Source organism: Struthio camelus, chromosome W, assembly GCF_040807025.1.
Source record: "Struthio camelus isolate bStrCam1 chromosome W, bStrCam1.hap1, whole genome shotgun sequence".
Taxonomy (NCBI): Eukaryota; Metazoa; Chordata; class Aves; order Struthioniformes; family Struthionidae; genus Struthio; species Struthio camelus.
The window spans coordinates 69199183-69212581 of NC_090981.1; the positions used below are offsets into that span (position 1 = coordinate 69199183).

General features: G+C 41.5%; 1 protein-coding gene across 3 annotated transcripts in view; it reads left to right on the forward strand.

Moving 5' to 3' along the window:
* LOC104138517 (WD repeat-containing protein 7) overlaps window positions 1–13399 on the forward strand; it is a 177384-nt gene that overhangs the window by 134893 nt on the left and 29092 nt on the right. For all 3 annotated transcript variants that reach the window (XM_068925161.1, XM_068925162.1, XM_068925163.1), the window contains one exon: window positions 3726–3825. In XM_068925161.1, the coding sequence (XP_068781262.1) occupies window positions 3726–3825 (100 nt within the window). The remainder of the gene's footprint in view (window positions 1–3725; window positions 3826–13399) is intronic.

Consider the following 13399-nt stretch of genomic DNA (forward strand, 5'->3'; position numbering starts at 1 on the left):
CCATTACTGAGGTCTCGGTTTCATTATTTGCCCCTGGTTCCCTGTTGCCGTTTGAGAACCAAGTCGGGTTTTCTCTGGCTTTGGTTTCTGAGGATTTGACCGAGTCCTTAATGTTGAACTTCTCATGCATCTGCGGTGGAAACTTGCCATCCCCGAGTTTTCCCTGACAGGCATCCCAGGACTGTCAAGCCAGGGCTCAAACCTATAAGGAAGCTTCATTTTGCTACTCTCCTCCCTTACTGCAGCTGTAGTGCCCGTTTTGACAGATTTAATCGTAGAAGTGCAGTTAGCACTGTGCAGAAGCTTTGTGGAGCGGTGCAGTCGTTTTTGCAAAGCCTCTTTAAAGGGCGCCCAGACAAAGTTCTGCTCAGTGGGGTTTGGCTTTGGTTGGGGCTTTGGTTTTTGTTTGTGTTCCTGTTGCCGTGTTAAAGGTGGCGTGGGCATCTTTGTGGATGTCGAAAGAAATCTTCCTTTCTGCTTAATTAATGCATAAATATCTTTGACAAAGCTTCATGGAACGTTTTTGTTTTGAAAATGACTGTTTGGCTTTTCTTTGGCTTTCTGCAGTCACAGTTGCTTTTCTCACATTCTGCAGTAGAAGCAGCAACAATTTTCACACTTCTCTCATCAACTAGTTCTGTCGTTAGAGTGTCAAAGCAAGAGAGCTTCAGCTGTGTGTTGTAAGTTATTTTCATCAAGTGCTAAGTTAACATGGCTGTGACAAGCTGAACCCCCGGTATCTTTGCTAGCTAGTTGGGCTGTTGCTAGCCCACAGCTGTATGGAAACACAGAAGGTATGAGCCCAGCCCGACCACTCCTGTTTCCAGTTTCCTATTTCCAAGTATGCTTACAAAATACTTGGTAGAAGAAGAAAGATCGTTTCCATAGTCAGTCATTAATATGACTTGCTTATGCTAAATTCCCCTTCTGCAGTATGATTCCTGGCCAACAGACTATTCCACCTAGCTTGCAAGCGTCGAAGCGTGTCCCCCCCACCTTTGAGCTGTGAATCGTGTCACAGGTGAAGTGGAGCCACGGGTGGAAGCGGTCACTGAAGGCAACAAGATCTGAAGAGAAGGCTGGGCCACGTTGCCCTTCATCTTAACATGCACAGTGTTCATTTCCAAAAGATGGGAGGGAAGGGTATGTCAAGTTAAAGCATTGTCTTGTATCAGCAGTAGTAGCATCGTTAATTTGGTTCCACCAGAGAATTCCTCAAAAAGTTAAGTGAAGTAAGTTGTCTTTTGGCTGACTAAAGTTTCTTTTAAAAGCAATAATAGAGCAGCACTCAGAGCAGAGATTCCATTAAGGTGCCAACTCGGGATATGGATGCATCAGCTAGACTTGCAAAAAAGAATTTGTAGTATAGTCTAAATATATATTGGCATATCATTCTCTATTAAATTCTGCCATATAGAGGCTTAGAAAGTAATGCAAAGGATTAAAATATTTGAATGTATAGGCGGCTGACACAATGCGAAGCTAACTGAAAGATAAAGATCGAGGCTAAAGAGTTGACAACTGAATGTCAGACTAAGGAGGACTCTTTCTTAGAAAATTAAGTTCAGAAATGTCTATCGCCATAAAGCTTTTTTTTCCAAACCCTCTTTTGTTATGTAGACCGATGGATTCCTCTTTTTGAGTAAAAATACTGACTCAGCTCTCTGTCTAAATGGGCATTTAAATGCAGTAAGGAGAGAAATGCTGCATGCTTACAGAGTAGTATGTGATATGCTCTTTGTGAATCTCTTGGAGGAGACAAGCGGCCTGTGCCCGTTCAGAAGTGTGATAGAACTAACGGGGATATAAAACGTTTTCTGTAGAAACTTTTTGTTGCGTTCCATTTCACTTAAAATGATCAAGTAGGGTGTATTTTTCTGTAAAATTAAATGTAAATCCTGGGTTTGCTGGTCATATAAAATAGCTTTACAGATAGTCTCCTTCCTGTTCACCTGAGATATACTACTTTAATAACGTGGGTGATGACAGTTTGACATGAAACGGTGCAAAATGTGAATGCGCTCTCGTTACAGTCCTCTGTCTCGTTCCGGTACTCTCGTTACTGCATTATTGGCCATCTACAAAGTGCTTAGAGCCCGTGGGTACCTACCTCTTTGCCCAGAGGATTATCCCTTTCCTCACCAGTGACCAGCTCCTGCCTCTCCTGCTCCCTGCCTATTTGCCAACAGCTTTTGAGTGTTTGCAAGCACTCCTTTTCTTCTTAATAAGAAATAAAATAGCATTATTATTAAATAATAAGAAGAAAAATAATTTGAAATAATGTGGAAAGTTCTGTTGCTCCCAAAAGCAGATAGATGAGGCAGAAGTTGGCTGCAGAGGAAGTAACAGAGGTGGTATGTGGCCTGGAAATATTCCTCTGCCCGGAGAGCAGGGAGCGGGGGAAAGCTTCCCGCGACGCCGCGCGATGGAGCCTGCCCGGGCAAGGCAGCACGAGGGGTGCGGAGCAGCCCCGTCCGCCGGCTCGTTGCGCTGTGGCGAGGATGAAGGGAGGACGAGGCCGAAGGGCAGTGTTGTCGTGCCCGCAGGGTGCGGGAGCACAACGAAACGCGCGCCCCCGCGGAGGGACGACCCTGCTGCCAGACGGCACCGAGCCGGGCAGCCCGTGCAGAGGTGCGTTCCAGCCCGTCGCTCTTGCCCTTTTTCCTGCGTGAGAATTAGCAATTTTCCTTTCCTTTTTTTTTTTTTTTTTTGGCCATATTTCGTGCTTGCTTTTCTCCCTGGCTGCCATCCTGCACTGTAGAAACAAGTGCAGTAGAAACAGAATACCTGCATGCGAGTAGGTTTTATAGCACTCTGGGAATCCTTTAAGAAAAGAAGGCAATAGCTCATGGTAAGATATTGCTAGTATTGTTGTTTTAAGCCATAAATATGGTCAGCAATGTATTTTTATAGACTGATTCTAGCGATCTCTGGCAGAATTTGCTACAGTAAAATTTAACTGTAAAATTAAAATTTACCAGAAGTATAGTAGGTGCTTTTCAAAGATCTGTTCTCCCACTTAGAAGAAAAGCACGCTAGTATTCCCAAATACTTGAATGGGGAATAAAGATTTTAAAACTCTCCTGTGTTTCAAGGTGTAAAAATTCCTTGAATTTTGAAATTGCCTGAATTCACAGTAATGCCATATACTCACACTGAACTTTAAGGAATATTGCAGACCTCTCCATTCTTCTTCCCCCGGAAGAATGTTATGGAATTAGTGATAGGTTGATAACTTGCTCCTTCTTTAAGACTGAACAAAAATGTGTATATTTGTATATTTGTTTGTATATTTTTCCCTGCCCTTTCTCTCATTCTCTTTCTTATTTGATTTTCAAAGAAAAATGCTTTGAAATTTTTCAGGGCTTTAAGATTGTCTTATTTAATCATTTGACATCCGGCACTATCATGGTGTTGGACTATAAACAACATATACGTGTGGACGTTCAGAGAACTTGTAATTATTATTTAGGTTATTACCAAACTCAGCAGAAGTATTTCACTCTCTATGATAAAAATATTTTATATGATTCTGCAATAATTTATCCAATACCAGTCTGCTTTCTTTGCTAAATGCCAAGAACGAAATCTGGCAGCTGATGGATTTTTGCGTCGAATCTCTGTTCTAGCACTAATGTTAATTACCCAGTGGCATTGCGAATGAATTTTAACATCATGCAGGCAGATCAGATCTCACCTGTTACTTGTTATATTGTTCAATTCAGGTTCTACATGGTCAGCTATTATGAGCGGAGTCACAGAATAGCAGTTGGAGCTCGCCATGGTTCAGTGGCCCTCTACGACATCCGGACTGGGAAATGTCAGGTAAATAAATCATTGTGACTTCCTCCCCATAAAGTGTGGAAGTTATTGAAAGGAAAGAGCAGCTAGCTCTGCATCAGTTGACATGCTGAGCTGCTGGAACATTATGGATAATGCTAAGGGGATCAATAGTTTAATGAAGGACTCAAAGTATATAGAGCCCTACTGTCTTCATTCCCTGCAACTGAATGGGTGCCACAGAGGGGTTAATAATAAAAGCCTAAAGTTAGGTGGTGCTTCTGCCCTGAAATAAATAAAATAGCTAATTAAAAAAAAGGTTTTAGAGAGGTAGATTTATCTGCTATATTAAGCATGAAGAAAACCCACTGGTTCAGGAGGAAGGGGTGTTCCTAAAACTCTTGTCTACGAAACAACGCAATGCTTATATTGGAGGAAGTTTTGCTCTTCTAATACTAAATAAGGTACATGTTTTCTTACCAGTTTTACCACTGGCCTAGAGCTGGATATACTAAATGATAAGACTGAAATATTTCCTTTACTTCAATTTGCTTGGAAATAAAAAATGTTTAAATAACAAAGCGTTTACCTTACATCATTGTTTCAGAAAAATTCATTGGTAATATTCTGTCTTATCCCTTGTAATGTGTGATCAACTATTACTTCTCACTGAATTTCAATAGCTTTTTATATAGAACTTGGATAAAAGACATACATTTTTGAATCTGTTTTATTAATTCTTTCTACTTTTTTGTGTAAATGTAATAGTTCTTTGTTTCTAAACTTGGACTAAAATCTGCTATATTTAGTCCTTACAACAGGTACATGATATAAAAAAGGTGGCATAGATTTCTTCCAGCTCAATCTGCAGTGTCATGCCGTGCTTTGCTGGCAGAATCGCGTGTTTAGGTCTACGTGGTCGGTTCATTTTCTGCTGCTGACTTTTGGGTTTTATTTCCCACATGTCGTAGCTGCAAATGTTGTACGTCTTAGTATTTTTTTTTGTTTAGACAGCTGTCCTGTGGAAGCTGAAATGGCTGAATTAATTTTACAAATAGCTATATAATGTTAGCAAGTAGTATCAGTAGTCTGTTCTGTCTTATTTCAGATTAAATCATCTGGGTTGTGGTTTATTAATTTAACTATTAAATCAGTCCTCAAGAAGTGGTACGTGTTGATGTATCAGGTGTCAGTGAGCGTTTCTGACATGACTTTTGCGGAGATAACTAAAAATTAAGAAAATTACTTGTGTCCCGATTGTGCAGATGTCTGATCCGTTGGTTACCTTTGGAAGAGGGGCCTGATTTTAATTCCTGAGGGTTTTCCATTGCAATGAGCTGTGTTATTTTCAACTCTTACTGTATTGCATTCGTCAGAGCTAGTATCGCCTCATGCCGACAGCTACAGGCCTGCGGTCCAGTCATCGGGCCCGAGCCATGTTCACCGCCTTGCTGCACGCGACTGTTCTTCTTCCTCTGGCGAAATATGTGTTCTTGGTTGTCTGTGCAAAGGGGCTGGGCGTGCTGCGTTACTATTTTCCCAAGCATCCAGCAACCGGCGTGATAAAGCAGCTAGCTATTGGGCATCTCTTTCTGGCCATTGAGAGACCACAGTTCCTTTCCGTGTGCATCATCTCACTGAAACCAAGAGCACAAAACCCAGATGAGGCTGGGAAATCTTGGCATCTCAAGCTAATAGCTAATTCTTAATGTTATTAGAGAGAGGAAAAAAAATAAAAAGCACAACTCTACCCTTCCTCTATTTCTAGAGGAGAAGGGTGCTTAACTCATTCTTCCATTTAGCAATTGCATTTATTCTGTACTGGCATCCTTGCATTTTGAACTTCAGATTCACCTAATAAAATGTCTCCAAGGAAAACAGAGGTATCTGTTAATATATGGAGTGATTCTGGAATGTCTTTCTCAATACTATGAATTCCAAATGGTTCCATAAAACGTTTTATGCAATCCAGTTGTCTAAAACAGTTTACAGGAGACCAGAGGTGCTGATAGGCAGGACAGTAAAGTGTGCTTGGAGCTACCTGTATGTCTGTGGTTGAATCGTCAATGAAAACCTTCCCCTGGCCCTTGGTTTGGCAGGCATGCTGAAATACCTCATCTTTCTCTTCTTCCCCCCCCCCCCTTTTGTTTTCCCCTCTTCTCTCCAGTGCTTTTAAAATGTATTCTGCATCGTAACCACTGGCTATATTGAAGGAGAGTGTGCCTGGCTAATGTTTGCAAGTGGTTTGTCCATACATGCTCGCTTTTTCCTGTTAGTTGACATTTTGTTGTATTCGGTTCCTGGAAGGAAGTCCAGATTGGTATCGGTAAATTGTCTGAATAATTCTATAGGTTAATTTGACGTGTTGGTGAATATTCAAACACTTGTTTTCTTAGTAAGGTTCTAGGTCCGTCTTGGAAAGCAGAGAGGGTTTGGCTGAAGAGACGGGACACCTGGAGTGATGAGGGCAGGGTCACCTGCAGCTTTTATTAGTAGTAGTAGGATCAGAGAAATTCGGTGAGTGCCAGATACGTGATTATTAGGGGGTGACGCCATCTATTGGATACAGGTTTCTTATTCAGATTCTGATCGTTTCAGTTATTTCTCATGGCTGCAAATTTCAGACTGCTCAGAAGTCACAAAATACATTTAGGGTTGTGTAGAAGAAAATGATGTTTCAAAATTCAAAAAAAGTGCTGCTGCTGCTGCTGTTGTTGTTACAGCAGCTAAAGGCTTTCGAAACATTGCTGGAAACGCTGAGGGTGCCTTGGTGCCTTTCGGCGCAGGGTGCGAGCGGGGCTGAGGCCGCTCAGCCGGCGAGCGCCGGGGAGTGAGCACGCCGTTCTCAGCCTCCAGGGTGAAACGTGGCACCCGAGACGCCGTGGCCCCTCGTCCTCTGCTCTGCTCTCCTGTTGGAACCGTTACCTCTTCTGTACTAATTGCTTCTTTATTTCTACCAAGAAAAATATTTATTTCACTTTCAGCCTTTGTTTTGAAAGGTGAAATGAACCAAGGGTTTTAAAAATTTCTTTCCTGTAATAGAAGCTATTTTCCTTAATCTTCCAGAGACAAAATATTAATTTATGTTTTAGGCTCCACATAGATTGACTTAAATGTTTGTTCCAGTCACGCTGCTTAGTTTCCCCCAATCTTTCTTCCTTTCTCTCCTTCTATGAAAGCAGAACTTCAAAAAGCTGTTTACTTGAATATTGTTTTGCAAGATGGAGCTCCACTTGGCTTTTGTCAAGTCTCATGTTGTTGACATAGGCTTGTTATGTCCGTACGTGTTTCTAATGCGTACCTTCCCCTCTCTCCTTGTAGACTCTCTGTTTATTCCTAATGCGTTTTTGATGGTTTGTTATCAAATTACTCGGGACGCCTTCCTTTAGCTTAGGATACAGATCTTGGATAGTTCTGCCGCCTGTGACTCAGGCACGTGAACGTGGAACCATATCTATGAGCTTTTCTATTGCCAGCTTGTGGTTAATACCAGAACCACTCTAAAATACTGTTACCTTCGGGGGTCGCAGTTAGTGTTTGGGGAAGAAATCTGTCATGAAGAGCATTTGAGAATAAAAGCTCTCTGTCAGTTAAAGCATTTCAGTTTAACTTCAAACCTTAGGTTATACCAAAAGGCTTTGTAGACAGTCTGCTTACCACTGCTCAGCCTAGGGCATGTGGGTGGCATCCTGGCCTTGCCGAAGCTGGAGCGTGGTTTGCTGTTGGCTGTAATACCATCAGGATCTTACCCGTCTCCATTTCATTCCCTGGCTCCAGAGGAGGGATCAGCTTTCTCTGTATCAGTGCGTAACGCGAAGGAGCTCCGTCGCTATAGCTCAAGCCTGATGCCTGTCCGCTGAAGCATGCTCGCCTTTGTCCGCTAGTTTTGTGAGCTTCAGAAAGGCCTTTGAAGAGCAACTGCAGTGGTCCAGGTAAAAGATCAGGAGACATCTGATAGCGTTTAGGGAACGATGAATTCAATATGTTACATGTATAAAACCAGAGCTGGAAACTAAAGAGATGTTTTTCTTCATGTTTCTCAAAAAGCTGAATAAACAAACAGTGGGAGTCTCTGTTTGAGTTCAGCCAGGTTCTTCATGCTTTCCATCCCCGAAAGTCAGGCGGGTCACTTTTATGCACCTGAATTGCCGGAAAGGACCGTTCTTCAACAGCGGTGTGATTTACCGGAGTGAAACTGTTCGGACAGGGATCTGTACCCTTAGCAATACACATCTGCTCTTGGGATCGCCTGTGAGAGCAGGCTGCCCCTCCTGAAGATTGAGAAATGCTCGCTTCTTTCTTTTTTGTTGAAATGAACCTCTTTTCCGTCCTACTTGGTCTTTAGAACATCCCCATTGTGGTGCTGCAAACTCAAAATCTGCATCTGGGGGCCAAATTTGTCATTTGTTGAGGTCAAGGAACAGTTGGGCTGTGGTGGCTTTCGGGAGGCTCATTTCCGGTGGGGTGTGTGACGTGTCTGCAGGATGAAGCAGGGCACGTAGGCGCGGACGGGGTGGGTGCTGTGGGCCGGTGGGGTTCCCTGCTCACGGAGCTGGGGTGGCCGCAAGGACCGCCCGCGCCATCTGCGGAGCGGCCGGGTCAGCGCCGAGCCGCGGGGCCGGCCTCGTCCCCGCTGTCGGGAGGAACCCGCGCTAAGGACCCCGGTTTCCCCACCCCGGGTGCCTGGAGGGGTTTCGGCGTCTAGCGCGAGCTGTGCGAGGGGCGCTGGGAGCTCCAGAGCTGCCGAGCCGCTTCGGGGCCGCTGGTTTTTAGCAGCAACGTGGATGTGGAGATAGGGAAGAACATATCGGAAATCCTCATAAAAGGAGGAGAAACCTTTGCTTGCTGTTGCTTTGGATTTTGTCATCTTAGCACTGAATAATTCATGGAAAAAATAATCTGAGCGTATATCACGGTGAATATTAAATTAATTATCTTGGATGAAAATAAAGCTTACTATGATATCTTTTTCATATCACACAGCCATGCTAACTTTAAAAAATCCTCCTTAAGTTCAGTTGACAGCAAGATCTGAGTCGCCTGGCTTTTTATTTTGCTGAAATTATGTCAAAGAATTAACATAGGGTTTGGCTGTCTCCATACAGTTTGTCGAAAATTTTCTAATAATTATCAGCAGTAGCACAAACTGTTGTCCTAAATACGTACTCTATTAAAAGCAGTTATTTTATTTCTATGCTATAGGCGAATAGGGTGCTAATGGTAGGAATTTTATCATCCCTTTGAAGAAAACAGGGAGGTATTTTAACTTTAACGATAGAAAACAAAAACGCTTTAAATGTATTTTTTTTTCCTTCCAGCATATTTTTATGTGGTTTTCAAGAAAGATGGTTGCCCATTGTGACTGAGAAATTACATCTAATCATTAATAGAATGATGGATGTCAAGAATCACCTTTTTTAACAAATAATAAATCAACATTTTTATGTGATAGGTTTTTCCAGAAAAATGTATAATATTAGTATCACTTATTTAACAAGGTGTCAATTATTAATATGACCAGCAAAATGTTGCCTCAAAGCGAAAGTAATCAGCATTTCAGTATTTTTCTTTTGTTTTGCCTTCATAGTTAGGGTACAGCTGCAGGTACTAGCATGTGAATTTTACTTAATATTTTAGAATATAGGTCATTAATTATAACACTTTAAATTTTTAAACAGTTTCCCATTAAACTTTTACTTTCAACTGTATATCTTGTTTTAGTTTGTCTTTTAAAATATTAAATGGGAATGAGAATTGCAATCCTTCTGCGTTCGGTCGTGAGCCTTCCAAACACCCATCGTTTCTTCTTAGCTGATGATTGTTTACAGTTGAATATACAGCGATTGAATTCTGTCTCTCTCTTTCTCTCTCTCTCTCTCTCTTATTTCTATAAAATTATTTATTAAATATTTACTGCAAGTTACTTCCTATTCCCGGTGCCTGCTGTTAGATGCACGCGCCGTGGGCGCTCGCCTCGTTCTCAGGGCGCTTTCGTGCGCGGGCGCGAGTGTGCGGTGGCAAGCGAAGCAGGGCAGTGTCCTTCCCAGGGCGGTATTGATTTGCCCTTCAGCTGTTTGCAGTGCAGAGAGAACCCAGGGCCTTGTTGTTGATTATCTACACAATGTCTCGGTGAACATTATTGACCCATTGCCGCTTACTGCCTATGGCTCTTGATTTTTCACACCGTCTCCATGACACTCATAATAAAACATACTATCTTATTGCTCCTCGGCTCTGGAAGCCAACTGATCTACCCTCCGAACAACTGCTGCCTTTCTGGAGAACGTTTTATTATATGTGGGACAAAGCGGTGTAGCAATTTTCAGATTGTCTTTGTGTTCTGTTTTACCGGCAGCCTGTATGCCGTGGTTGGACTCCATCCTGTAAGAGCGTAGATTGCTTGGAGAAAAAGAGGCTTTTATATTTTTGCATTATGTTATTGAAAATTACAGTAAAATTGTAGGTGAGGCTGTATCCAGACTGCTTTCGGGATCTTTGAATAATCAGAAGAACTTCATAACAGTTTTTTAAAAAATTTGTTTACTGTTATGAAAAGTAAAGCAATATAAAACGTCAAGATCACTTTTACGCTTTTAAATCCTTTGATAAGTCCCAAAGTAATTATCACAAATAGAAATATCAAACAGTTTAGCTACTTTATTGTAGCTAAGAAGTTATCAGCTGTTTTCAAATTCAGTGAATTATATTTGACTATCAAATAACTATATCTCGGAGGAGATTATTGGGGGATGGTTTGAATCATTTCATTTGTTGTGTTAAGGTTGTTTCATATCGTAGTTCAGGTTATTGCTGCGAACTGCCTTTGTGGGCAGATCTCTTTGTTTTGTTTAGAGCTGTCTAGCGACAAGCAGTGTTGCAGTTTGATTCTGTCCCAGATTCAGAACTTCGCTAGCAGAGCTGTTCTGAAGGTCAGAGGTAGGTAATGCGCTAGTGAAACGTTGGTGTGCTTTCAGAAATGTTTGTATCCAGCAACTACTGTTGAATTCATTCAGCTTTTTCCTTTGCTAGAAAAGTAGTGGTTTTGTGACCAGAGTATTTTTAAATGCCTCGAAACGTGCTATTCTGAGACAGATGATAGGATATAAAGGATCTCCAAGGTTTTTTTCAGTCTGACGACGTGACGAGCAGCCTTCTGAGGGATGCTGAGCACCCTCAACATCTAAGGAGGACCCAAGTTCCCTGTCAGAGCAGATCTCCTTTTTCTTTATTTTTTTTTCTTTTATAGAGTCTAGTACCACGTCCATCAGTGTGGTATCAGCATCCGCCAGAGCGGCATTAAATAATTTAATGTGTATTCATCCCATGTGAGGTCTCTCTCAGGAAAGCAAAGTGGTAAATGGACTAAGCTCATTGATTGAGGCTCTCGGGGTGGAGGGAAGGAGAGAGTTAAGCCTAGGAAGGATCTCTGTGATCAGCAAGTCTGACTTACTGCATAAGACAGGACACTTAAATCCCGTATCATTGTATATCCTCAGAAGATCATCTAATCTTGACAGTAAATTTTTCAGTAACGGAAAACCTACCAGAATCATAATAACGTGTTTCAGTAGTTATTTATTTTCATTATTAAAATTATGTTTTATTTTTAGTGTGATGCTGCTTTAGCTTTGACTTCTGATCACTAGATTCTGTTTCACATTTAATTCTTCTTTTATAAACGAAATTGTGAATTTAATTTCTTTTTATGAGTGTTTTAGGCTGTGATTGAAGTCACATCATAATACTTAATGAACTAAAAAACAAACAAAAAAAAATCAAGTTTCTCATCTTTGGATCCTCCAAGGCCAAGGCACCGCCGAGGGCTCTGAATGCCTTCCCCTTTCCTCTTTATCACAGCCCCACCTGCAACAAACCACCATGTCTTCTCGACAAGTTTTTGTGTCATTTTAAGGTGAAACAGACCCTTCTGGAAATCCGCTGGAAGTACACAAATTGAGCAGATTTTGTGTTTACAGTTGCATTCCAAAGCTTATCGGTTAGCCGCTATTAAATCCATGTAACAGCTGTGTATTACGTATCCCCTGAATGGGTCACAGAAGGGTTGTAGCAGACGATGCCCAACACCTTGGAGCAGTCCGGTCCCAGGCGTCGGCGTCCTTCCCCAGCAGCCGGCCTGCACCTTGCAGCACGTCCGCTGGGGACAGCCGCTTCACTGCGAAGCTCTGACGGGGGCTATAGCGCGTCGGTAAATGTTTTAGTAGCATCAATTTCATACGAAACCTCCCTTCCTTTGGGAGGATTTGCGTGAGGTAGGTGAGCTTATACTTCTTTAAGTCTTTCTCTGTGCTCTTTGAGTTAAAATGTTGGCTTAGCTAATAACGTTAGGTTTTCTCCGTTTTCGGGAACATTCACATTCCTCTAACGTTTGGTAGAAGTCGGTGCTGACAGTCTTGCAGGCTCTTTAACTAGTTTGTTGAAAGCTCTTATGGTTGGTTATGGTGACGCATGCACGTTTTCTTTGTGAAGTTTTTTATTTGGAAAAGCAAGTGATTCTGTTCAAAATCATCCTCCTACCTGAAGAGAAAATTCAGCGGTTTTAAGCCAGGCTCTGAAATTATCTGGTAGCGTGTACACATACGTCTTCAGTCTTGCATAGCTGTTCCATTTTGCCAGGATGTAGACATTAATTATTATTTAGTCCCAGATCGTCTTCACGTGTCTTTTAAAGGTTGAGACTGAGATCTTGAAATGGGCCAAAGGATATAGCAGAAAATCAGTGTAGAAAGTGGACTATGGATTTCCTGTTTTCACAGGAACTTGTTGGAACGAAGTTCAGATGTATTCTGAACTGGTGGTCGTTTTACGTCAGCTTTCATGGCCTGATAAACCTGAGGAGTTCATGCTCAAGAGCAAAAAATATTATTATTATTGGCAAACAAGCACAACTTAACATTTGCAGTATCCAAAAAGAAGACAGTTCGAGTGCTGGACTTATCCCCTAGGGAATGTTATAGTAACCTGGAGAGTGATGACCAGTTCTTCAGTGGTAATGCTGAAAGGGAATGGTATTACCACATCTCGCAGAACTTGGTGATGGTTTATAAATTCTTTCCAAGTATTTATTTGGGCTTAATCTGACCAATAGTAAACTTTCACAGTTGTCTTGAATGCATTCATCAACTGAAATAATTGGTCATCATTTGTTTGGGGTGGTTTTGTTTTGTTTTTAAAGAGTATTGCATATAAACATTTAACGTTAAATTTGTGCTTACATGCAATTTGTCTGGTAAAGTGTTTCTTCCAGTTCTCTAGCTAAACACAATTCTGGCTGAGAAACTTTGAAATTTACATCTTCTTGAAATTCATATTCTACTTGTTCATGTGACTTCTGACAAATTTCCCCAGATCTCAATTTCCAGAAAAACTGATGGATAGCTAAAAGGGCAAAAGCGTGGCCAAAATCAACTCTCTCTTTCACAGGTAGGTTATATTCAGGTTTTAGATTGCTCATGTCATTCATGCACAAAAAAGAAGCAAAACTCAAACCAAAATACTTTTACAGCCTCTTTCTGTGTCTTATGTTTTATTTTTGAAAAGAAATTATCATAAGAAAAGGGCTGAATAAGAATAAAGCTGTTAAGCCAGCAGACTAATTCAT